Genomic DNA, 26,820 nt, shown 5'->3' on the forward strand with positions numbered 1-26,820 from the left:
TAATATTCGAATTCTCTGTCTTTGAAGATGAGTGATGGACACAAATCAAAAATTAACTGGAGTATGTATCCTCTGCAAAATAAGCTTTATAAGTTGACCTAAAATGATAATGGAGAAATTCATTATCATCAACTTAAATATGTAAGGGGAAAAAAGTATAGATGCCATTATTAACTTGAATCTAAGAAGAGATTGGTTAATTCAGTAGTGCCATGTGTGTGTTATGTGGTTTTCATATATGCTTTAATAAGGAAGTATTCGGTTTTGTACTTAGGACAATTTGTCATTAACACTGTCCTCCAAAATATATCATCAGTGTTAACCTCCTTTTTACTAAAGAGATCAAGTATTCCCCCAGTAAAGATGTCACTTCTCTGGGGTCACAGGCACTGCCATACATGGTGGACTCTAACTAATCTTTTAATTGGTCATATCCGCTGCTGCTGCTGCTAAGTCGCTTCAGTCATGTCTGACTCTAGATATACATTTTTAAACATCCATAAGACAGTATTTACTAAGCAGATGGATAAACTCTAGCAGGGCTTCTATCCCAGTTGTTACGGGTTTTATTCTTCATCTTTATATTTCTGGATATTCTTCTAAACTCCCCTTACCTCTTTGAAGATGTCCCAGACAGTGCTGCAGTTTAAGCCATTATTGAACAGGTGCAGAGTTTAACCAACCAAGTATATAAAAGTAGCAATCATTGCCTTTTTTATTATTTACATCAATACTTAACATATATAATTTATATCATATTCTTAAAATGAAGTGAGAACTAATTATGAGGTTTTGTTGTTGATTTGCTTTCAGTTGTGCTGAAATAAATTTTAATACTGTAGCATGCATCTGAAGTGATAGAAATACCACATAAAAAATAACAGGATTATGTGTTATAACCAATGTGATTTAATTTCTGGTAAAATGTGTTAGTACTTTTCATCTTAAAAGATGTTTTATTATTACTTCTTTTTTATAGCATGCTTGAAATTTTAGAGATTCTTTGTAGTTGTTAATAAAAATTTGAAAGCCTTTTCTAGCCATCAACTAGCTTAACTAACAGAAACTACTTGAGATATTTAAATGATAAGTATCTTTGATCTTCACTTATATCTGGAAATATTTCTCATAATGCCCACACACACCTTCAGATTCATATATGCACAGCTGTGTGCATATGCACACATAAGCATGTATATAAGCATATACACACATAGATGCATAAATATGTGTGTAATACTAATTTATTATGATATTGTTATCCTAAATCTTAATTTTATTAATTTAATAGCATCTTTTTCAGTATATCTGCTTTTGTGAGATCTCAGAACTTTTAAATGAAATTTCCCACTCTCTCCCCCTCAAATACTTCAAGCATTAATCAGGGCATTTAGTAATAGATAGCTTGACATCTGATACTCGCTTTGATTCCTTAAAGGTTTGATGAACTCAGCCTTTTTAATGCTGTTTACTATTGCCATTGCCATTCCAGTTATGAAAAACTCTAGCAAAGTATTCTCCCTTTGATTAAGAATGAGAGGCTTGCTCTAAGACAGCTCAGGAGCATCTGCCAGTGCTTTTTCTCTATGTTCTAGGATAAAGGCATCACTGTATTTCAGGACTGACCTGACCATACCAAACCTTACTTATTTGCTCACAAATCCTGTATGACCTGAGACTTTGATCATTACCATTTGTGTATATATTTATGTGTACATGAGATAGTAGAACTCTGGAACTGAGGCAGACTTGCATGCATTGTCACTGAATACTTCAAAGGTTTAGAATAAGGGCTATTTGATACAGTGGTAAAATTCGTTGTGAAACAGGTTCTGTACAACCATTGCCTAGCCAGTGTTAAAATTGATCCACTCATTCAGAATTACTTACGTATGACAACCTTAAAATGCCTAATATCCAGTTAGGGATGAGAGTGACAAATAGTAATCTTAATATACTATGAAAACGTTTTCCCTTGAAAATGTTATTTATGATAAATGACCATTAAATCTTTCTAGTTACTCATGAAAATATCATTATTTGGAGAGGAAAAGTATGCAAATCTGGATTTTCAAAATTGAAGGTATAGTTTTTTTTTAAGTCTGGCTAGGCAGTGATTAAACAGATGCATAGGGGTTTTTTTGGTTTGTTTTGGCTGTGGAAATTGATAAAGAACATAAAAGTATTTGCCCAGCCAGTATAGTCATCAGAGGAAAAGAGAGTTTCCTGATGAAGTTCAATATTATATCTCATAGAGGAAACTGATCGGATAGGTGTTTCTACTTTGACTCTTGATTCAAGATTGATTTTAATAAAATCATTTAAACTTTTCATCTGTCAACTAAAATCGGCAGTTTTTGTACTGCCATTTCTATGGAGAGGAGGAACGGTGAACATAGCAAGCTTCTTAATTAAAAGTGCTTGTGTAATGTTCATGTAAAAGATTGAATCACACAGCATACATCTCAGTTTTAAATTAACTGAGGTTTTTATTAATTCAGGAAGCTCATTAAGCATATGTAATGGATCTGGCCTCCATTTGAGAAAAAAGCCACACCTGGTCGAGGAACTGATCTCATACTAAAGCCTTGGTGTTGTTAGAAGCTCGAAATAAACAGTATCTCAGAACACCAGTAGACAAAGTGACTCTGAGACCATGAAAAATGAGACAAAACAGGGCCATTTTACAGTGTTGTCTAAGCACAGATGGAAAACAAGATCACTGTGCCACCCACAGAAAACCAAACACTGCCCTCTCTCGGCGGATATGAGTGCCTGCTGCTCCTCTACTAGTTACCAGCTTTACCCTTACTCTGCTCTGCCCTCCCGGTAGAACTGCCACTACTTTCTGACAGTAGCCAATCTAGAGTGAACCCCTTCTTCCTTGTGGCCTCCTTCAAATCACTCACCGAAAGCCTAGACCCTCTAGTAAGTGAAAGTGAGGTCACTCAGTCGTGTCCGACTCTTTGCAACCCCATGGACACCAGGCTCCTCTGTCCATGGGATTTTCTAGGCAAGAGTACTGGAGTGGGTTGCCATTTCCTTCTCCAGAGAATCTTCCCGACCCAGGGATCAAACCCAGGTCTCCCGCATTGTAGACAGACGCTTTACCGTCTGCTGCTGCTAAGTCACTTCAGTCGTGTCTGACTCTATGCGACCCCATAGACGGCAGCCCACCAGGCTCCCCCGTCCCTGGGATTCTCCAGGCAAGAACACTGGAGTGGGGTGCCATTTCCTTCTCCAATGCATGAAAGTGAAAAGTGAAAGGGAAGTTGCTCAGTCGTGTCTGACTCTTCGCGACCCCGTGGACCGCAGCCTACCAGGCTCCTCTGTCCATGGGATTTTCCAGGCAAGAGTACTGGAGTGGGGTGCCATCACAGAAACACCCCCAAAGTGCCTCGGGGAGAGTGCTTTGCTTTACTGCAACAGATACTAACGGAGAAGGCAATGGCAACCCACTCCAGTAGTCTTGCCTGGAAAATCCCATGGGTGGAGGAGCCTGGTAGGCTGCAGTCCATGGGGTCGCAAAGAGTCAGACACAACTGACCGACTTCATTTTCACTTTTCACTTTCATGCTTTGGAGAAGGAAATGGCAACCCACTCCAGTGTTCTTGCCTGGAAAATCCCAGGGACAGGGGAGCCTGGTGGGCTGCCATCTGTGGGGTCACACAGAGTCGGACACGACTGAAGCGACTTAGCAGCAGCAACAGATGCTAAACCCAACTCATTCCACTACAGGTAGGTGCATTCGTGGTAGGCTTTGACCAGGGTACATTGACAGACCAAGAAGGCCCAGACTCCCAGGAGCTTGTTTGGGCAGATCAGACTTACACCCAGATCAACTGGAGAACTTCAGTAATAACAACTGCCTTTTATTTACTGTGCACCCATTTTGTGCCTTTACTGCCAGGCCTTTAATATATGTTATTGACATTTTAACCTGAAAATTTGGTACTTTTTATTTTCCCCATTTTGCAGATAGATAAACTGAGCCTTAGAGAAACTTACCTAAGTCTTACTTCCCTTGGCACTGGCTAGTATTTGCTATAATCAAGTTTTAAATCCAGATCTGCTTCCAAAAGCACACAAACTCTACACTCTATCGTTCTGTCTTGCATATAAAACTGAATGCAGTGCATGGTAAACCCCTTCACTTTCAAGTGTTTTGGCTTCATTTGGTCTGCATCATCACTAATTATTTCAATACTGTTTATCAGTTTTTTACCGTATTTTTAAGCAAGGCTAATCCTCCGTGATAATAAATTTCTAGATCTGTTTTCAAGATTTCTCTTGGAGGGTGCTGCAGTCAATGACAGATTACAGCTGCAGTATGATACGATTGTGATTATTCAGAGAACCAGACATACTAATTTTTGTGTGAACTCAAGAATCTACCTTCACTGACCTGATAGATGGCTTTGAGCAAGTCCTTCATTTCCCTGAGCTTCAACATTATCTACTAGTGGGGTCAATAATGTCCACCCCCCAGGGTTCTTACAACATGTGAAAGTGCCAGACACACCAGTAGATGCTTGGTACATGCTTGTATGCCTGCCCCCATCTTGTGCCTTCCAGCTCTCTTACCACATATTCTCACTATAGTACTATAGAAAAATAAAGCAGAACTACTACTTGAAAAGATGTAAAATCCGTTGGCATTCGTTTCTTTCTGTATCATAAGGGAAGCTTCTGTACAGAGACTATAGAAAGTGTCTGCTTTAAAGGCCTTCTGTCACATATCTAGAGATGTACTATCATACATTGTCATTATTTAGTTACGGAATACAATTTTTCATACTATTTCTTTTGTCTATAATAATGTTCTGTTCAAGCTCTAAATCAGAAGCCTACATAATTATATTTCCTAAAAATTCCTAATTCATAGTGTACCTTCCTATTGGAGAATTTAAAGACCATATAAGAAAAATAAAATTCTAAAATTTGTCTTGTAATAAACTGTGGTGAAGCCAGAATTAGATTGAGCCCATAATTTTGGATTAAAAAGAATATTTTAGATTTAATTAATTAGTGATTATCGTGATGGAGTAAGTACTCTTGTAAATCCACATTACCTACTGATATCCATTTCTGTTGAATATTTATGCTCTTCAGATGTTACTTCACAAAAATATCATATAAATCAACATTTAATCTCTGTGTTTCGTGCTCCTATAATTTTAGCAACTAAGATGATTCCTGAGGGTTTTAAATAGCTTTCAGATGTCAGTCTAACCAGTAACCCTGGCCGTAGATTCTTGATTTATGAAAATATTTTCCCAATCTTTCAGGTGAAACATAAAAAGCAAAGCTTTATTTTTGTTGGTAAATAACTCCCAATTCCTTTTTATAAAGTTTTGGTCCAAGTCCAGTTTGGGTTCGTGTCTACTGATGGTCACTCGCCCTGCAGTTTAAATTTGGCTTAGTATTCTTTTGCTTCCTTAAATTGCTGTGTGGCATTTCTGAACCCTCATAACCACTTTCATAGCCAGTCCTTGTGGTAAGTCAAGTTTCTCTATATTTCTTACTGAACTTTTCCGTTCCTTTGAGAATAAAGGAATTATAAATGTCTTGAAGGAAATTGTAAATGTCTTGAAGGAAGGAGCAACCTAAATGAGTTTTAGTAGTTTCAGAGCATTTATGGCCATCAGTGATTTTTTTTTTTTAAACAGCTACTATAAAAATAAGACTTCCTTCATACTCAATTGCCAGCAGTTTGATACTTTTTTTAAATTATCAAAGTATTACCTGTCCTGATTTATGCCTTGGATTTTTTCAGGTATTCAAAAAATATAGGTATGGTTTGCTTTTGAATATTTCTTTAGTTCGTTTTTTTTTAATACAAATGTTAGCACATTGTGTTACTTGTTGAGATGCTCATTCCTTGAAATATAAAGACTGGTTTAGTTAATTTATGGATTTAAATTTAAGTTGTAGCTTTTCGTATAGCCTTGAGGAAAGACCAGTTTTGAGATGACCTAAAAATATTAGCCTTATTTCTTAGTTTTATAACTCCTGGGAAATCTGAAGTAGAACTCGTGAGTGTGTGCATGAGACGAGACGAGGGAAATAAAGTAGCAAAGAATTCTCTTGGAAAAGATTTAAGTTTAAGGAATATAATAATTCGTACTAGGTTCAAGTGGGATTATTTGTTTTAATACCACATACTCAGTGACCCTTTTTTTTTAGTGTACAGAATTCATTCTTTGTATTTTATCTTGTTTAATTTCTCACAACTGATACTGGTTCTCACATGTCACAAATATTTATATTTAAAATATTGACATAAAATTAGGCTGACTGAAACCCTCTTCTTCTAGCACTCTGAAGAAAAATTGCTCTGTATTTGCAGTAGAAATTATAACTGTGGTCATATCACTGTACTCTTATTAAATCAAGACTTGGCTTTCAGACAAAGAAGGTTAAAGGACTGAGGAATAATGTCATATCTATTTGTTTACAGAGGTTAACAGCATTCTAAAAATAACAGTTGATTATTTCATCACCATTCTCTATGGTGTATATTTTCATTCTTAATATATATCAGTGGTTCAGTTCAGTTCAGTCGCTCAGGCATGTCCGACTCTGCGACCCCATGAATTGCAGCACGCCAGGCCTCCCTGTCCATCACCATCTCCTGGAGTTCACTCAGATTCACGTCCATCGAGTCAGTGATGCCATCCAGCCATCTCATCCTCTGTCGTCCCCTTCTCCTCCTGCCCCCAATCCCTCCCAGCATCAGAGTCTTTTCCAATGCATGAGGTGGCCAAAGGACTGGAGTTTCAGCTTTAGCATCATTCCTTCCAAAGAAATCCCAGGGTTGATCTCCTTCAGAATGGACTGGTTGGATCTCTTTGCAGTCCAAGGGACTCTCAAGAGTCTTCTCCAACACCACAGTTCAAAAGCATCAATTCTTCGGCGCTCAGCCTTCTTCACAGTCCAACTCTCACATCCATACATGACCACAGGAAAAACCATAGCCTTGACTAGACGGACCTTAGTCGGCAAAGTAATGTCTCTGCTTTTGAATATGCTATCTAGGTTGGTCAGAACTTTTCTTCCTATCAGTGGTAAATAAACCTAAACACCAGTCTTACATCTGAATACCAAAAGCTTGTGTTATTATTTAATGAGTCTTTATTATATGGTTCTTTACCATGTATGTGGTTTTTATTCATTATATGATGTATTCAGCAATCTCCTTAATCCTGGAGTGACCAGTAGAAAAATACACATGATCTATGCCCTTAGGAGATTTGCATGTTTTTGAGGAATCACAGACTTTAAGAGTAATATAAAGCATTTCAGGCCCAAGTTGGAGTTCATGTCTGAACAGCCTGTAAATACACCCAAAGAGAAAAATACCTTTGTGACCAGGCTTGGTCAGTGTCTATGTTTTGTAAAAGAACTGTAATTTTGAACTAGGAAAAGAATTGTTAGGTGCTACAAGTCTACTCATATATTCCCATCTTATAGTTACAACAACCTAATTATCTGCTGCTTAGTGAGCATTTTTATCATTTTGCAAAAGTGTTCCATGGGTGCTTGAAAAGAATGCATGATCCCTTTTGTTAAGCGTGTGTGTGTGTGTGTGTGTGTGTGTGTGTGTGTTAAATCACTTTAGTTGTGTCCAACTCTTTGCGACCCTATGGACTATAGCCTGCAAGGCTCCTCTGTCCATGGGATTCTCCAGGCAAGAATACTGGAGTGGGTTGCCATATCCTCCTCCAAGGGATCTTCCTGACCCAGAGATTGAACCTGCATCTCTTATGTCTCCTGCATTGATAGGCGGATTCCTTACCACTGTGCCACCTGGGAATCCCTTTTGAAGCATGGGGTTCACAAGTATGTTTACACCAAACTTGCTTTTTATGAAGGTCAGGTTTTTACTGTGAGCATAGTTTGGTTTTTGGACCCTTTTATATATCACAAGAGTATCAAAAGATCTCACCAGGATGGTAAATTCTTTTGATAAGAGTCTGTGGGTGGTAACCTCAGGTTTTGTTCATCTGAGAATGTTATTTTGACCTCATTCTTGCCATTTTTGATGACTGAACAAATCTAGGGTGACAGTTGTTTTCTTTCAGCAGTTTGAACATATTCTGCTTCTGTCTTCCTTGTTGCTGCTGAGGATCTAACTAGTATTCCTTCATGGATGATCTTTTCACTCTGGCTGCATTTTACTGTCTTCTATTTTCTTTGTTTTCTAGAATTTGACTGTAATATGGCCTGTGTTTAACTCTGTAATGTAGGTTTTCTCCTTATGTTTTTCTGCTTGGGCTTTATTATGGTTGGAATTTGTTATATCTTCCATCAAGTTTGGAAATCTTTTATTGATTGATGGCAGCTACATTTTCTACCCTGTACCCAGAGCTGCCACTTAAGGTCGACAGATTTACTTGTTACCGCTTTTGTAGGGTAGGCTTTGTTGCTTTGTTTTTCTAGTTCACTGAGAATGAGGCCTGCTTGGGTTTAGCTTTAAGCGGGAGGTTCTCCAGTCCTACTCCCATTGTGCAAAGACCCCAAACTTTGCGCCTGTTCCTCTGAGGATAGCAGGCAGTCAGAACAGATGCTCCAGCCCATTGGGGTTCAGCTGAAATGCTCAGGGCTAGCAGCTTAAGCACTTGCTAGACTTTATTTCTGGTCTCAGAGCCTTTCCCTTACTTTCTTGCAAGCTTATTGGTTTCTAAGAGATATTATGTGTGAATGGATATAAAATGTTAGCATACATATATTAATATAATATTCCCAGAGGATCTATTTGATTTCTTGCAAGTGTTTTAGAACCTCTTCTGATAAAAATAGAAGTCTTTCCTTTGCCTGAGAATGGAAATTTTCTCTTGTTTTTGTTTTTATATCAAAATCACACTTTGTTCCTCCTGTTATTTCTTCCTACAGGTGAGCAGTAGGTCATCCAGTCCTAGCGTCAGAATGATCACTACCTCAGGACCAACCTCAGAAAAGCCAGCTCGCAGTCATCCATGGACCCCTGATGATTCCACAGGTGACCAGTTTATTTCCTCATTATGAAGTTGAATCTGTCATGTTTATGTTCATTTAATCATGTGATTAGTCTAGTGTTTATAAAGACTGGCATTATACTGTAGTTAGATTTTCCTATTAATAAAATCCTAAAATAAAATATTAATAAAATATTTCCTATTAATAAAATCCTAAAATAAAATATTTAGCAATAAATTTTAAAATATCTTTTTGACTATTAAGACAGAAACTGCTTTTCCTCATGTGGTTCTACCCCTGCGTCCCCCATACTAAACCTGTATTTTGAAGATGGTTTGTTTGGGGATTTTTTAAGTAGGAAGATACTCTCTTCTTGATGTTTCAATCTGATTTTTTATTACAGTCTATCCTTCTGGTAGTAATGATGGTAGTAAACTCTCATCTTTTGAATAACAAAACAAGATGGTCAAAGTAATCATCTTCATCTTAGTGTTTTGTTTTAAAAATACAAGATATTGTGTACCTCGGTAAGAAAAAAAATATTTTTTTCTGACCTTTGACCTTTTGAATCATTTTTAACTGAGAGGGAGACCTCACTTCAGTCACATAAATAGTCTGTTAAATAGATTTTTAAAGGCCTGTAAGAGTTATTAAAACTCCCCAACATGAATAACTTAACTAATCAAAATCAGAATATAAGAATTAAAATCTGTCTGAAGGTAGTAATGAAATAGTTTCATTATGGGTAACCAGGAAATTATGTGCCATAAGAAAATTAACTTTTCTTTAGCATTAAGAGGATACCTTGATAAACATGCAGAATATTCTTCTATGAAAATTATTTATATGTTATTGTGTCAGAGAGGGAAGATGATCTCTTAGACCTCGAAAAACTAAACCATTTGGGATTTTATATCAGATCAACAATGGAATTAATAATGGTGATTAAATTGAAATTAAAAAGTCAGCTTTCTGTCTTTACAAACTGAAATTCTGCTTATAAGTATTTTTAGATATTTGACATGGTATCATCAAGTTCATAATGTAATTTTAAAAAATTAACTGGGTGGCTTTTCTCTGTGTCATGTAAGATAGAACTATATTTAGCCTTGGGTGTACTCCCTAGTTTTAGAAAGTTTAAATTTAGTGGTGGCAAAAACTCCTAAATTTCACTCCCATCACAGCCCAGCCTCCGTTGCCCAGAACATTCGCCACTACTCAGCACATGTTTATCATGACATGCTTCTCCTCAGAAAGGGACAGGGAAATGATCTTGACAGATTTGACTGTTAACATTCAGGGAGTAGTAGCTCTTTTTGATTGACACATCCTTCAATGAGGGTGTACTTGCCCTGGCATCACAGCATTTGCTGGGTCTCCTCATTTCAGCCTGGACTAACCTAGACATCCCAAAGTGGGGCAGGTAGTGAATTCATGAGGGTAAAATCAAGGTTCTCCTGCATCTCTCTCATTTAACTGCCGTGATTCCATTTCATGTGTTCTTCTACTTCCAACTTCCATCTCTTTTTGTTCCTTTTCTGGAACCTAAAATACCACGAAATACCAATAGCTAGACATCATACGTAAGTCCAGGTTGCAGTATCAACTAAATTTCATCTCTGCTGTGAAATATACTATAAATGTATGGTTATTGTTTTTAAATAATTTTGAATATAATTTTAGGTATTGAGAATCTGGTTTAAGTTTGTAAATAATAAAGTTCAGCTTTGCACTGTTTCTAAGAAAAATATTGATAATGAAGCTAACAGAATAAATTGTAGGGAGGAGACAGGTAAAACCTTTTTCTTTCAAGGCCTACTGACCAAGAAAAAAATGTAGAAGTGCATATGTTAAGTTAAAACAACCTAGTTAATTGGGTTTTTTAATTTAGGGCAGCAGTTTTTTGTGTTTTTCAGCGGAAAAGAACAAAATAATAATTTTAATGCATAGTGCTCTTGTAATACGGGTTTCTACTTGTGGTATATTGGGCATACCCAAGAGCAGCTAGTAAGAGAGATACTTGGATCCAGTAGAGGGTGCCACAGTGGTGAGGGGACACTCGCTCAAGAGATGGTCCTGGACCTAGTACTTCGCAAAGATTGAAACATAAATCATGCCCCATTTGTTTGTATTCTGATTAGAGTCATGGTACTGACACATTAAAAGTAAACTCATCATGGTATGTACCAGACTGCTACATTTACAGTATAAGCTGAGTGTTTTACTAGTTATAGATAAGACCTGGCATAGTCCATGACTTTTTTTAAAAAAAATAATGAGATTTATTATTTAGTCATAAAGCAGAAAGGAGAAGACAGCATTCCAGTTGAAGGGATCATATATTTAGAGAATATGAGATAGTGATAAGTTTCGTGTTTAAGAGACTGGACGAGAGGTTTTACCTAACTTAACCAACTCAATATGAATTCTGATATTTAGGAAAAGAGGTTAGATTTGATCAGCAATTAAAACATTATAAGACAAACTTTCATGGAATAACCTTGCTGTCTTAAAACCAGAAAGTAAAAGTTGCTCAGTCATGTCCAACTCTTTGTGACCCCATGGACTGTACAGTCCATGGAATTCTCTAGGCCAGAGTACTGGAGTGGGTAGCCATTCCCTTCTCCAGCGGGTCTTGCCAACCTGAAGATCGAACCCAGGTCTCCTGCATTGCAGGCAGATTCTTTACCAACTGAGCTATCAGGAAAGCCTTGTAACCAGAAACTGAAAGCTAAATTTCAATTTTAAGTGAGAAGGTGAAATCTCACTTCTTGGATTCAGAGAACAGATGAAATTTAGTAAAGGACCTTAATTCCCACCATCAGAGGGCTTTAAAATTGTTTGAAAATAGCACAATCCTTGGACTTTTTTTTTTAACCCCAACAGTACTGTGAAACATTGATATGTTTAATTCTGAAATACTTATTGGGGAAAGGGGACTGATTAAATATGATATATGAAGTATCAAAGATTTAAGAAAGAGTGATAAGAGTGGAAATATTAAATTAAAGAAATTTGAAGACACTTAATTTTTCCAGTAAGTTCAGAGGAAATCACTTAATAAGTTTAATTTTGTGAAAAGCAGTATTCAGTGGAGGCATTATTTGAAACTATTGTAGGGGGTGGGGAGGGGTTTCATCAGAGAAATAAATGTATTTCTTGTTTAGCTGTTTCAAAAAAAAGCCTTTGCATTAGTATATGATTTTAGGGTAAAAGCTCTAAGGCAATACTCTGTTATTCCTTCTTTATTGAACTCCAGCACACAACTTAGCAACTAAACAACAGCAGCAGTTTAACATGACTTTTTAAATCTGAAATGTAAACTTGAATATGTTAAATTGCCCTGTTTTCCCAATTCTTCGCCTAGTATCAAAGACAATAATTAAAAAAGAAGAACCAGCGCCATGTGTTGAGTCTTCCCCAGAGACTAGCTAGCACTGCATGGTATTTCTTAAATACGTTATCTCATCTGCTCTGAATTAGCTTAGCTTTTGGAGTTATTTGAAAACACATTCTCAGCGGCTTAAAAAAAAAAAAACTGGAATATCAGTCAGCAGTAACTTAGGAGGTTATTGAACCATCTAACTGTCTTAGTTTTTTATTGTATTTGAGGAAGTGCCTGGATGTCTTCCTGACCTTGCCTTCGTCTCTACCACTCTTTCCTGGAGTCTCTAGCAGAAAAAGAGTGAATAGCTCACTTGCTTAACTCATTTATTCTCTGTTAATACTGGGGAAGCAGCTACTTCTGAAATAGGAAAGTCTATATTACCTCCCAGTTATCCTTCCTGCTCCTGGAAACGTACATACATGTTCATATTGGGAAGAGAGCGAGCCATGCTTCTCCAGCAAGTTGCTGTGGCAGTTTTACCTCTTTTTGAAATACAGACAAAACTTGTGTGTTCAGATATTTTGATAAATTGGCTGGTTGGTTATTTGAGTTAACCCATTTAATTGTTTTTTGACATGACATTAAATCACACTTGTCATGCTGTCCATGTGTGTAATACACTCCCATCAGTAACACCTCTCGTTCTCTGCAGTGATTCTCATTGGCAGGAGTGGGATGGACAGTTAGAATCTTTGCTAACTGAGGATGACCCACTGGAAAAGAATGTGCCTCTTGCTTTCCCCCTTTCCCTGTGAAGGAACACTGATAATTGCTGGAGTTGACATAGCCTTATAGTAAACTTAACGTGATCAAGGAGAGAAGGAATGTGAGGCTTGGTTAGGTAGAGTCCATAAGACTGAATTTAAAATATAAAGGTCCCATACGACTGTTTTTGATTTTAATTAAACAAGGGCTTACATGCTTTAATATATGATGTTCAGTTCATAGCCACCTTAAATTGTAGGCATGAGAGTATGGTTGTACGCTAATTATCTGTAATTGGATGTCATCTGTTTACCTTTAGAAATAAAACATTACCAGTAGCAATAACTTTCCTCTAGGAAAAACAATCATCTGCTTTCTTGCTTTTTGTTTTTAATTATTTATGACAGAAAATAAATAAAACACATGCTGTAATTCCAGATACCAATGGATCAGATAATTCCATCCCAATGGCTTATCTTACACTGGATCACCAACTACAGGTAAAGGAGTACTTTCTCAGCGGTTTCCTTTTTCCTTTTTAGAGAAGTTTGTCTTTAAAGCTGGTGGTTGTGTTCTTATTTGTCATAGTGTGTGCATTTATTTATGCTTTCAGTTGGCCTCCTTAAACTTTTAAAAATCAAATTGAAATAATTGATTCTCAAGTCAGTGAGATTGCCAGAATCATATGTTTCTAATCCAACAATCACCTTAAAATACTCATATCTTTGTTCAGCTGCCAAGAATAGGTCTTGGCTCTTCATTGTTAGTGTATTAAAATTTAAAACTCATGTAAGCTCATTTCTCCTTAATAGATTTTGTGATACATTGGCATGTTCATAGTGACTAAAATATAAGTAATACACTTCTCTGCCTGAGTGTGAGAGCTGTAAACATCTTTCAGTATAATAAAGTTTGGCAACTGAAATGTAAAACCAGAGGTCAAGAGTATTGTAGTCATGGTTCAAAAGTTTGAAAACAGCAAGTATAAATTTAAGATCTGAGTTAACACTGACAAAAGGACACCGAGATTTTCTAGGCCTGGTTTATTTAACGCTTATTTTTAAAAGATCATTGCTTCAGTGCTATAAAAGGCTTATTACAGTCTCTGTCTTAACGCTCAAATAGATATTGAGATTTGATTTAATTATGTTTTTAACATTTGTGATTTATTTCCAGCCTCTAGCACCATGCCCAAACTCCAAAGAATCTATGGCAGTGTTTGAACAGCATTGTAAGATGGCACAGGAATACATGAAAGTCCAAACAGAAATTGCATTGTTATTACAGAGAAAGTAAGTATCTTTTATGAATAAAAGTAAATAATTGGTATTTTGAGTTTAAAATCTGTTAAGGTGCAATATAATCATAAGGGATTTGATTTAGGTCATACCTGAATGGTCTAGCGGTTTTCCCTACTTTCTTCAATTTCAGTCTGAATTTGGTAATAAGGAGTTCATGATCTGAGCCACAGTCAGCTCCTGGTCTTGTTTTTGTTGACTGTATAGAGCTTTTCCATCTTTGGCTGTGAAGAATATAATCAATCTGATTTCGGTGTTGACCATCTGGTGATGTCCCTGTCTAGAGTCTTCTCTTGTGATGTTGGAAGAGGGTGTTTGCTATGACCAGTGCATTTTCTTGGCAAAACTCTATTAGTCTTCGCCCTGCTTCATTCCACATTCCAAGGCCAAATTTGCCTGTTACTCCAGGTGTTTCTTGACTTCCTACTTTTGCATTCCAGTCCCGTATAATGAAAAGGACATCTTTTTTGGATGTTAGTTCTAAAAGGTCTTGTAGGTCTTCATAAAACCATTCAGCTTCAGCTTCTTCAGCGTTACTGGTTGGGGCATAGACTTGGATTACTGTGATATTGAATGGTTTGCCTTGGAGACGAGCAGAGATCATTCTGTCGTTTTTGAGATTGCATCCAGGTACTGCATTTCGGACTGTTTTGTTGACCATGTTGGCTACTCCATTTCTTCTGAGGGATTCCTGTCCACAGTAGTAGATATAATGGTCATCTAAGTTAAATTCACACATTCCAGTCCATTTTAGTTCGCTGATTCCTAGAATGTCAACGTTCACTCTTGCCATCGTTTGTTTGACCACTTCCAATTTGCCTTGACTCCTGGACCTGACTATTACCAAATTCAGACTTAAATTGAAGAAAGTAGGGAAAACTACTAGACCATTCAGGTATGACCTAAATCAAATCCCTTATGATTATGCAGTAGAAGTGAGAAATAGATTTAAGGGCCTAGATCTGATAGATAGAGTGCCTGATGAACTATGGAATGAGGTTCGTGACATTGTACAGGAGACAGGGATCAAGACCATCCCCATGGAAAAGAAATGCAAAAAAGCAAAATGGCGCTCTGGGGAGGCCTTACAAATAGCTACGAAAAGAAGAGAGGCAAAAAGCAAAGGAGAAAAGGAAACATAAGCATCTGAATTCAGAGTTCCAGAGAAGAGCAAGAAGAAATGAGAAAGCCTTCTTCAGCGATCAATGTAAAGAAATAGAGGAACAGAATGGGAAAGACTAGAGATCTCTTCAAGAAAATTAGAGATACCAAGGGAACATTTCATGCAAAGATGGGCTCGATAAAAGACAGAAATGGTCTGGACCTAACAGAAGCAGAAGATATTAAGAAGAGGTGGCAAGAATACACAGAAGAACTGTACAAAAAAGATCTTCACGACCCAGATAATCATGATGGTGTGGTCACTAATCTAGAGCCAGACATCCTGAAATGTGAAGTCAAGTGGGCCTTAGAAAGCATCACTACGAACAAAGCTAGTGGAGGTGATGGAATTCCAGTTGAGCTGTTTCAAATCCTGAAAGATGATGCTGTGAAAGTGCTGCACTCAATATGCCAGCAAATTTGGAAAACTCAGCAGTGGCCACAGGACTGGAAAAGGTCAGTTTTCATTCCAGTTCCAAAGAAAGGCAATGCCAAAGAACGCTCAAACTACCACACAGTTGCACTCATCTCACATGCTAGTCAAAATTCTCCAAGCCAGGCTTCAGCAATACGTGAACCGTGATCTTCCTGATGTTCAAGCTGGTTTTAGCAAAGGCAGAGGAACCAGAGATCAAATTGCCAACATCCGCTGGATCATGGAAAAAGCAAGAGAGTTCCAGAAAAACATCTATTTCTGCTTTATTGACTATGCCAAAGCCTTTGACTGTGTGGATCACAATAAACTGTGGAAAATTCTGAAAGAGATGGGAATACCAGAGCACCTGACCTGCCTCTTGAGAAATCTGTATGCAGGTCAGGAAGCAACAGTTAGAACTGGACATGGAACAACAGACTGGTTCCAAACAGGAAAAGGAGTACGTTAAGGCTGTATATTGTCACCCTGCTTATTTAACTTCTATGGAGAGTACATCATGAGAAACGCTGAAGCACAACCTGGAATCAAGATTGCCGGGAGAAATATCAATAACCTCAGATAATGCAGATGACACCACCCTTATGGCAGAAAGTGAAGAGGAACTCAAAAGCCTCTTGATGAAAGTGAAAGAGGAGAGTGAAAAAGTTGTCTTAAAGTTCAACATTCAGAAAATGAAGATCATGGCATCTGGTCCCATCACTTCATGGGAAATAGATGGGGAAACAGTGTCAGACTTTATTTTCTTGTGCTTCAAAATCACTGCAGATGGTGACTGCAGCCATTAAATTTTAAAAGACGCTTACTCCTTGGAGGAAAAGTTATGACCAACCTAGATAGTATATTCAAAAGCAGAGACATTACTTTGCCAACTAAGGTCCGTCTAGTCAAGGCTATGGTTTTTCCAGTGGTCATGTATGGATGTGAGAGTTGGATTGTGAAGAAGGCTGAGCGCCGAAGAATTGATGCTTTTGAACTGTGGTGTTGGAGAAGACTCTTGAGAGTCCCTTGGACTGCAAGGAGATCCAACCAGCCCATTCTGAGGATCAGCCCTGGGTGTTCTTTGGAAGGAATAATGCTAAAGCTGTAACTCTAGTACTTCGGCCACCTCATGCGAAGAGTTGACTCATTGGAAAAGACTCTGCTGCTGGGAGGGATTGGGGGCAGGAGGAGAAGGGGACGACAGAGGATGAGATGGCTGGATGGCATCACTGACTCGATGGACATGAGTCTGAGTGAACTCCGGGTTTGGTGATGGACAGGGAAGCCTGGCGTGCTGCAATTCATGGGGTCGCAAAGAGTTGGACACGACTGAGTGACTGAACCTAACTGAACTGAAGGTGCAGTATTGTTTAAAGACATGAAAACCGTAATTCTTAGTATTAATCATGAAGTATATTTCTCATGTGGAGCTTTTCTCTATGTTTATGTTTTTTCTTTTCTTTTTTATTTTTTTATTAATGGATAATTGCTTTACAGAATTTTGTTGCTTTCTGTCAAACCTCACCATGAATCAGCCATAGGTATACATATATCCCCTCCCTTTTGAACCTCCTTCCCATCTCCCTCCCCATCCCACCCCTCTAGATTGATACAGATCCCCTGTTTGAGTTTCCTGAGCCACACAGCAAATTCCCATTGGCTATCTGTTTTACATATGGTAATGTCAGTTTCTAGGTTACTCTTTCCATACATCTCACCCTCTCCTCCCCTCTCCCCATGTCCATAAGTCTATTCTCTATTTCTGTTTCTCCATTGCGGCCCTAATTCTTCAGTACCATTTTTATAGATTCCATATATATATGCATTAGAATACCATATTACCTATCTCTTTCTGACTCACTTCACTCTGTATAATAGGTTCTGGGTTCATCCACCTCATCAGAACTGACTCAAATGCATTCGTTTTTATGGCTGAGTAATATTCCATTGTGTTTATGTACCACAACTTCTTTATCTGTTCATCTGTCAATGGACGTCTAGGTTGCTTCCATGTTCTAGCTATTGTAAATAGTGCTGCAATGAATGGGATACATGTGTCTTTTTCAGTTTTGGTTTCCTCAGGGTATATGCCTAGGAGTGGGATTGCTGGGTCATATGGTAGTTTTAGTCCTAGTTTTTTAAAGAATCTTCTATGTTTATGTTTTTTAAACACCCCTGGCTAATTTTCCATGTACAGCTGAACTCTTGACTGAATTTTATTATATTAGCAAGACATAAGGGAAATAAATAGGTGCTCTTAACCATATATTTTATGTCCTTAGAATTTTAAAGTTAAAAGCTATTTAGATTTATTGGTAAACGGATTTATTGTCCTTGGACACAGGTAAAATAATTTGATTTACTAATGTTTAGTTGTGCTTTATCTTAGAAACATTTTGGTAGATATAGTCTCTCCAGGTGTATGTTTCAGAGAGTAGAATGACTATATTAGAGGGCTTTATTTCATCTCTGAGTGTTTTTCTGAGGAGTTCAATAGTCACAGGTTGCTCTGGGAAATAGACTACTTTTCTCCCCTTTTAAAGAATTACAGTCCCATTTCCATTCTTCTCTACTAGAGATTCTTAAGAAACAATGTTTCCATTTTCTTAAACATGACCTTCATGAAATTTTACTCCTTGGACACTGATTTATGGTGGTATTTTCAAGAAGGGAGAAAAAGGGTTTTTTCACAATTTTCTAATACAATGATTTTGAATTCAACTTAACATTTTAAAGGTAAAGCTAAATAGATTAAATATTAAACTGTGTGAACTGTAGAATAATGGAATTTTGTCACACTTTATGTTAAGGAAAAAAGCTATTTCTTATGTCACATGTTTAATCTGTACTGTTTTCATACTTTAATCATTTGAAAGAGGAATTCTATGCTGGAGAAAAAAAAACACGATGAATTGAGGGACACTATAAAAAATATGGCAGTTTTAATCTTTTTTTTATTTATTTTAATTGGAGGTTAATCACTTTACAATATTGCATTGGTTTTGCCATACATCAACATGTATCCACCACAGGTATACACATGTTCCCCATCCTGAACCCCTCTCCCTCCTCCCTCCCCATACCATCCCTCTGGGTCGTCCCAGTGTACCAGCCCCAAGCCTCCAGTATCAAGCATTGAACCTGGGCTGGCGACTCATTTTATATATGATATTATACATGTTTCAATGCCATTCTCCCAAATCATCCCACCCTCTCCCTCTCCCACAGAGTCCAAAAGACTGTTCTATGCATCTGTGTCTCTTCTGCTGTCTCGCATACAGGGTTATCATTACCATCTTTCAAGTTCCATATATGTGCATTAGTATACTGTATTGGTGTTTTTCTTTCTGGCTTACTTCACTCTGTATAATAGGTTCTAGTTTCATCCACCTCATTAGAACTGATTCAAATGTATTAATGGCTGAGTAATACTCCATTGTGTATATATACCACAGCTTTCTTATCCATTCATCTGCTGATGGACATCTAGGTTGCTTCCATGTCCTGGCTATTATAAACAGTGCTGCGATGGACACTGGGGTACATGTATCTCTTTCAGTTCTGGTTTCCTCAGTGTGTATGCCCAGCAGTGGGATTGATGGGTCATAAGGCAGTTCTATTTGCAATTTTTTAAGGACTCTCCACACTGTTCTCCATAGTGGCTGTACTAGTTAGCATTCCCACCAACAGTGTACGAGGGTTCCCTTTTCTCTGTACCCTCTCCAGCATTTATTGCTTGTAGACTTTTGGATCACAGCCATTGTGACTGGCCTGAAATAGTACCTCATTGTGGTTTTGATTTGCATTTCTCTGATAATGAGTGATGTTGAGCATCTTTTCATGTGTTGTTAGCCATCTGTATGTCTTCTTTGGAAACATGTCTATTTAGTTCTTTGGCTCATTTTTTGATTGGGTGGTGTATTTTTCTGGAATTGAGCTGCTGGAGTTGCTTGTATATTTTTGAGATTAGTTGTTTGTCAGTTGCTTCATTTGCTATTATTTTCTCCCATTCTGAAGGCTGTCTCTTCACCTTGCTTATAGTTTCCTTTGTTGTGCAGAAGCTTTTAAGTTTAACTAGGTCCCATTTGTTTATTTTTGCTTTTCTTTCCAATACTCTGGGAGGTGGGTCATAGAGGATCCTGCTGTGATATATGTTGGAGAGTGTTTTGCCTATGTTCTCTTCTAGTTTTATAGTTTCTGGTCTTAGATTTAGATCTTTAATCCATTTTGAGTTTATTTTTGTGTATGGTGTTAGAAAGTGTTCTAGTTTCATTCTTTTACAAGTGGTTGACCAGTTTTCCCAGCACCACTTGTTAAAGAGATTGTCTTTAATCCATTGTATATTCTTGCCTCCTTTGTCAAAGATAAGGTGTCCATAGGTGCGTGGATTTACCTCTGGGCTTTCTATTTTGTTTCATTGATCTATATTTCTGTCTTCGTGCCAGTACCATACTGTCTTGATGACTGTGGCTTTGTAGTAGAGCCTGAAGTCAGGCAGGTTGATTCCTCTAGTTCCATTCTTCTTTCTCAAGATTGCTTTGGCTATTCAAGGTTTTTTGTATTTCCATACAAATTGTGAAATTATTTGTTGTAGCTCTGTGAAAAATACTGTTGGTAGCTTCATAGGAATTGCATTGAATCTATAAATTGCTTTGGGTAGTATACTCATTTTCACTATACTGATTCTTCCGATCCATGAACATGGTATATTTCTCCATCTGTTAGTGTCCTCTTTGATTTTTTTCACCAGTGTTTATAGTTTTCTATATATAGGTCTTTAGTTTCTTTATAGATATATTCCTAAGTATTTTATTCTTTTCGTTGCAATGGTGAATGGAATTGTTTCCTTAATTTCTCTTTCTATTTTCTCATTATTAGCATATAGGAATGCAAGGGATTTCTGTGTGTTGATTATATCCTGCAACTTTACTGTATTCATTGATTAGCTCTAGTAATTTTCTCGTGGAGTCTTTAGGGTTTTCTATGTAGAGGATCATGTCATCTGAAAACACTGAGAGTTTTACTTCTTCTTTTCCAGTTTGGATTCCTTTTATTTCTTTTTCTGCTCTGATTGCTGTGGCCAAAACTTCCAGAACTATGTTGAATAGTAATGGTGAAAGTGGGCACCCTTGTCTTGTTCCTGACTTTAGGGGAAATGCTTTCAATTTTTCACCATTGAGGATAATGTTTGCTGTGAGTTTGTCATATATAGCTTTTATTATGTTGAGGTATGTTCCTTCTATTCCTGCTTTCTGGAGAGTTTTTATCATAAATGGATGTTGAATTTTGTCAAAGGCTTTCTCTGCATCTATTGAGATAATCATATGGCTTTTATTTTTCAATTTGTTAATGTGGTGTATTACATTGATTGATTTGTGGGTATTGAAGAATCCTTGCATCCCTGGGATAAAGCCCACTTGTTCAAGGTGTATGATCTTTTTAATGTGTTGTTGGATTCTGATTGCTAGAATTTTGTTAAGGATTTTTGCATGTATGTTCATCAGTGATATTGGCCTGTAGTTCTCTTTTTTTGTGGCATCTTTGTCAGGTTTCGGCATTAGGGTGATGGTGGCCTCACAGAATGAGTTTGGAAGTTTATCTTCCTCTACAATTTTCTGGAAGAGTTTGAGTAGGATAGGTGTTAGCTCTTCTCGAAATTTTTGGTAGAATTCAGCTGTGAAGCCGTCTGGACCTGGGCTTTTGTTTGCTGGAAGATTTCTGATTACAGTTTCAATTTCCATGCTTGTGATTGGTCTGTTAAGATTTTCTATTTCTTGCTGGTTCAGTTTTGGAAAGTTGTACTTTTCTAAGAATTTGTCCATTTCTTCCACGTTATCCATTTTATTGGCATATAATTGCTGATAGTAGTCTCTTATGATCCTTTGTATTTCTGTGTTGTCTGTTGTGGTCTCTCCATTTTCATTTCTAATTTTATTGATTTGATTTTTCTCTCTTTGCTTCTTGATGAGTCTGGCTAATGGTTTGTCAATTTTATTTATCCTTTCAAAGAACCAGCTTTTGGCTTTGTTGATTTTTGCTATGGTCTCTTTTGTTTCTTTTGCATTTATTTGTGCCCTAATTTTTAAGATTTCTTTCCTTCTACTAACCCTGGGGTTCTTCATTTCTTCTTTTTCTAGTTGCTTTATTTGACTTTTTTCTTGTTTCTTGAGGTATGCCTGTATTGCTATGAACTTTCCCCTTAGCACTGCTTTTACAGTGTCCCACAGGTTGGGGTTGTTGTGTTTTCATTTTCATTCATTTCTATGCATATTTTGATTTCTTTTTTGATTTCTTCTGTGATTTGTTGGTTATTCAGAAGCGTGTTGTTCAGCCTCCATATGTTGGAATTTTTAATAGTTTTTCTCCTGTAATTGAGATCTAATCTTACTGCATTGTGGTCAGAAAAGATGCTTGGAATGATTTCAATTTTTTTGAATTTACCAAGACTAGATTTATGGCCCAGGATGTGATCTATCCTGGAGAAGGTTCCGTGTGCGCTTAAGAAAAAGGTGAAATTCATTGTTTTGGAATGAAATGTCCTACAGATATCAGTTAGGTCTAACTGGTCTATTGTATCATTTAAAGTTTGCATTTCCTTGTTAATTTTCTGTTTATTTGATCTATCCATGCTTGTGAGGAGGGTATTAAAGTCTCCCACTACTATTGTGTTATTGTTAATTTCCCCTTTCATACTTGTTAGCATTTGTCTTACATATTGCGGTGCTCCTATGTTGCATGCATATATATTTATAATTGTTATATCTTCTTCTTGGATTGATCCTTTGATCATTATGTAGTGTCCTCCTTTGTCTCTTTTCACAACCTTTGTTTTAAAGTCTATTTTATCTCTTATGAGTATTGCTACTCCTGCTTTCTTTCGGTCTCTGTTTGCACAGAATATCTTTTTCCAGCCCTTCACTTTCAGTCTGTATGTGTCCCCTGTTTTGAGGTGGGTCTCTTGTAGACAACATATATAAGTGTCTTATTTTTGTATCCATTCAGCCAGTCTTTGTCTTTTGGTTGGGGCATTCAGCCCATTTTCATTTAAGGTAATTATTGATAAGTATGATCCCGTTGCCATTTATTGTTTTGGGTTTGAGTTTATACACCCTTTTTGTGTTTCCTGTCTAGAGAATATCCTTTAGCATTTGTTGGAGAGTTGGTTTGGTGGTGCTGAATTCTCTCAGCTTTTGCTTGTCTGTAAAGCTTTTGATTTCTCCTTCATATTTGAATGAGATCCTTGCTGGGTACAGTAATCTGGGCTGTAGGTTATTTTCTTTCATCACTTTAGGTATGTCTTGCCATTCCCTTCTCACCTGAAGAGTTTCTATTGAAAGATCAGCTGTTATCCTTATGGGAATCCCCTTGTGTGTTATTTGTTTTTTTTCCTTTGCTGCTTTTAATATTTGTTCTTTGTGTTTGATCTTTGTTAATTTGATTAATATGTGTCTTGGGGTGTTTCGCCTTGGGTTTATCCTGTTTGGGACTCTCTGGGTTTCTTGGACTTGGGTGATTATTTCCTTCCCATTTTAGGGAAATTTTCAACTATTATCTCCTCAAGTATTTTCTCATGGTAGTTTTAATCTGTTTTAAGTACTTTAAGAAATGTTACTAGTAAATTTTTGTTGGAGAGCCTTTCATTAATTATTCAGTTGTTTCTAGTAGGGCCCCTTTAGGAACTAATATATAATATCCTTTAAATAAAAGGCACTTAAAGAAGTTTATCAGGCTGTAAAAGACTCTGGTTTTTCTCAAAAATAATTGCAAGGCTGGTACTTTGTATTCATTTCATTATTTTCAAAGTAGGAAATAGATTTAAGTTAGATAGCACCTATTTTAATTATCTTGCCAATGTTTTATTAGCTACCACTGCATTGTAGTTGAATAGAATTGTGACTTCAACTTTGCATATGAAAACGGGAATGTGAAAGTTAAATGTGAGTGATTAAAACTTCCAAGGGTTACTTCCAAGTGTAGCCAGAGTAAGCTCTTCCCAGACTTTTTTCTTCCTTCCTACATACAAGGGATAACAAATGAAATTTTCTGGAACTTTATTATACCACTTTATCTGTTTTCACTACTTATCTCAGTACAGTTAGGCTTATTAAAAGGAGTATGATATTTGTATGGGTATGCTAGAAGAGTAGATGATAGTTTCTATCATAATTGTGTCTGACTAGTGTACCTAACCTCCATTCGTGGGATTTTCCAGGCAGGAGTACTGGAGTGGGGTGCTATTGCCTTCTCCATTAGTAGCAGCAGCAGCAGTGTACCTAAGATGTATAATGATAGACCCAGAATCAAAGTTCTAATTAATTAGAGCTTTCATCACCAGCTGTTAAGGTAGGAATATTTCCATCCTATGTAATGTGTGGTATTTGTTTTTAGGCAGGAACTAGTTGCAGAACTGGACCAGGATGAAAAGGACCAGCAGAATACATCTCGTCTGGTACAGGAACATAAAAAGCTTTTAGATGAAAACAAAAGCCTTTCAACTTACTATCAGCAATGCAAAAAACAGCTAGAGGTCATCAGGAGTCAGCAGCAAAAACGACAAGGCACTTCATGATTCTCTGGGACCCTTAAATTTCAAAATATGCAAAGAAAGACTTTTTTTTTTTAAGGAAAGAAAAACGCTTATAATGACAGTTCATGCGTGTTAGCTTTTTGGCGTGTTCTGAATGCCAGCTGCCTATATTTGCTGCATTTGTTTCATCGTTTATTTTCCTTTTCTCATGGTGGACATGCAATTCAACTGTCTCCTTACATCACATGGGGGCATCTGTACTTGAATAAGCAGCAGTTCGCAACTTCAGAACAGATGCAGTGAACCATGCCTGTATATGCATGCTCGTTGTGTGAAGGCTAGCCTAAGGAAAACAGGGGTGTCAAACTAGCTGCTATGAGCAAACATCGTCTTTTTTTCGAGGTGGAACCTCAAGAATGATTTTGTTCTTGTATCTCATCTCAAACAACCAGTAATCTTTTTATCTAAAAGATGGTATATACCAAGTTAAAGACAGGGTATTATAAATCTAGAATAATTGGTGGTACATTATAGAAATGCAGAAACTTTAGGGATAGGTGAAAGGGAGGGCTTTGATGCCAGCATCCTTGGATCAGTACTGAACTTTATCCATAAACTTAAGGTAAGTGATCGCCGCTATATTTAATAGAAGTGTTCTTTAGACTTAAATTTGACTATGATACATTGAACAAAGTGGAACCCTTTTTTTAAAAGGTATAAAGATTTTTAATTCTGTGATTGCGTGTATGTGTGCTGAAACTATAAAGCTTTTATGACTCTAATGTTAATATCCTTTAAATGAAATTAAAAGGTAAATGAACATGATACAACTTAACCGATCATTCCTTCCTGCAGTGATTATTGTATTGTTTTATTGTATATTTGAAAAACTGAAGAGAAATCATGGAAAATGGAAATAATTGCTCCAGCTAAAAGGCTCAGGCCTAAACTACTTATATGATACCAAATGAGTAAAAAACCTAACAAATCAGGACAAGTTAGTGAGGAAGTTAAAGGAATAAGTCTCAATTCATCAAGTATCCTATTTATCAATATTGGAATGATTGATTTTCCTTGCAAGCCCATCCTAGAATGCCTTTCAACACTTTTAAAGGAATTTCACTTATAAAGAAAAAATTTATATTGTTAACAGTAACTTTGCTACCAACTTTGAAAGTAAAAGTAATAATAAAATTTCGTTGAAATAATAGACTATATAAGCTCTATTTTTTCAGTTGGTATTAAAATAAACTACGTTTTGATACCAGTACAATGTGTCTTTTAAATAGGGATGTCATCAACCTCATTTTTATAGCATTAATGTTTTATGAAGAGAAAATTAAAAATGAAAGCATAATTGCTGTGATTATTAGAATTATATTGTGATTGTATTGTAGTTTTGCTCTGTTTCAGATAAGCAAGTTGATCTAAGAAGTTATCAAAACTATTCTTAAAAATACTAAAGCAGGTCACTTTTTCTTCCATTATTTTTTCCTCTTCCCACTGAGTTTTATAATGTATTCCTTGTGTATACAAGCAATAAAGGTAAAGGACAGTTTGTACTTAACTGTGTCATTTTTAGCTTCTTCAGAATCTATTATTTAAAAGTTTCTGGCAAATATCAATAAATATTGACTATTACTTCATTTAAATAAACAGAGGGTTTTCATTCCCAAATAATTTAATTACCTAGCCAAAGGTGATATTAGGCTCAGTGTATCAGTAGTCAAATAAAATCGACATGGAGAATAACTTTAAGGAAAAGCTTCACTCTTTCATAGTATTGCGCTTGTTTGTACATCTGTCACTCCACCAAAAGGGACCTAGCCAGTGTTTAGAGACTTTTCTAATCATCTCAGAGCATGAGATAGCCAAGCGTGGATGCTAAGATGGAACTTTTCCATTAGGATTTAGCAGATTGCAGATTTTATTTCTGGTCATTAATGTGTTTTTGTTATACATTACAAAGTTAAAGGGAAAGTTTATTATTATTATCATATGCAGTCACTTCATAAAAATATCCCAAATAGGTAAATGGAAGAAAATAGTAGTTTTAAGTCATGGTGCCAAATGCAGAAAAGGCTGTTAAACCCTCATGTGTCTGTTCACAGTATGTTCCTGGGGTTTCCAGTACTGCAGTTGTCCTGCGCACTGAGTACAATTCAGCCTTACTTTGTTTCTAAGTTCTTGCATTGCCCAACTCATGTTTTTAAGTCCTTATTATTCTTGATGAAGGGAAAAAAAAGATAGCAGGGTTAGTTAAAATCTGTAGCCAGTTTAACCAGTGTTCTTACCCGTCAGCCCTTCAGAGATGTTAACAAGGAACCAAATTTGTTATTAATTCTGGTTTTACCATTTCTTCTAACT

The 26,820-nt window shown here is 36.8% G+C and overlaps 1 protein-coding gene across 1 annotated transcript in view; it reads left to right on the forward strand.

Annotated features, from left to right (window-relative positions):
- The window catches only part of MAP3K7 (mitogen-activated protein kinase kinase kinase 7), a 72,107-nt gene extending 46,572 nt beyond the window's left edge, over window positions 1-25,535 (forward strand). The window contains exons 14-17 of the mRNA XM_052645739.1: window positions 8,897-9,002; window positions 13,491-13,552; window positions 14,229-14,344; window positions 24,315-25,535. Coding sequence (XP_052501699.1) covers window positions 8,897-9,002; window positions 13,491-13,552; window positions 14,229-14,344; window positions 24,315-24,495 — 465 coding nt within the window. The 3' untranslated portion in view covers window positions 24,496-25,535. The remainder of the gene's footprint in view (window positions 1-8,896; window positions 9,003-13,490; window positions 13,553-14,228; window positions 14,345-24,314) is intronic.
- Window positions 25,536-26,820: the final 1,285 nt, after the last annotated feature.

Source organism: Budorcas taxicolor, chromosome 9, assembly GCF_023091745.1.
Source record: "Budorcas taxicolor isolate Tak-1 chromosome 9, Takin1.1, whole genome shotgun sequence".
Classification (NCBI taxonomy): Eukaryota; Metazoa; Chordata; class Mammalia; order Artiodactyla; family Bovidae; genus Budorcas; species Budorcas taxicolor.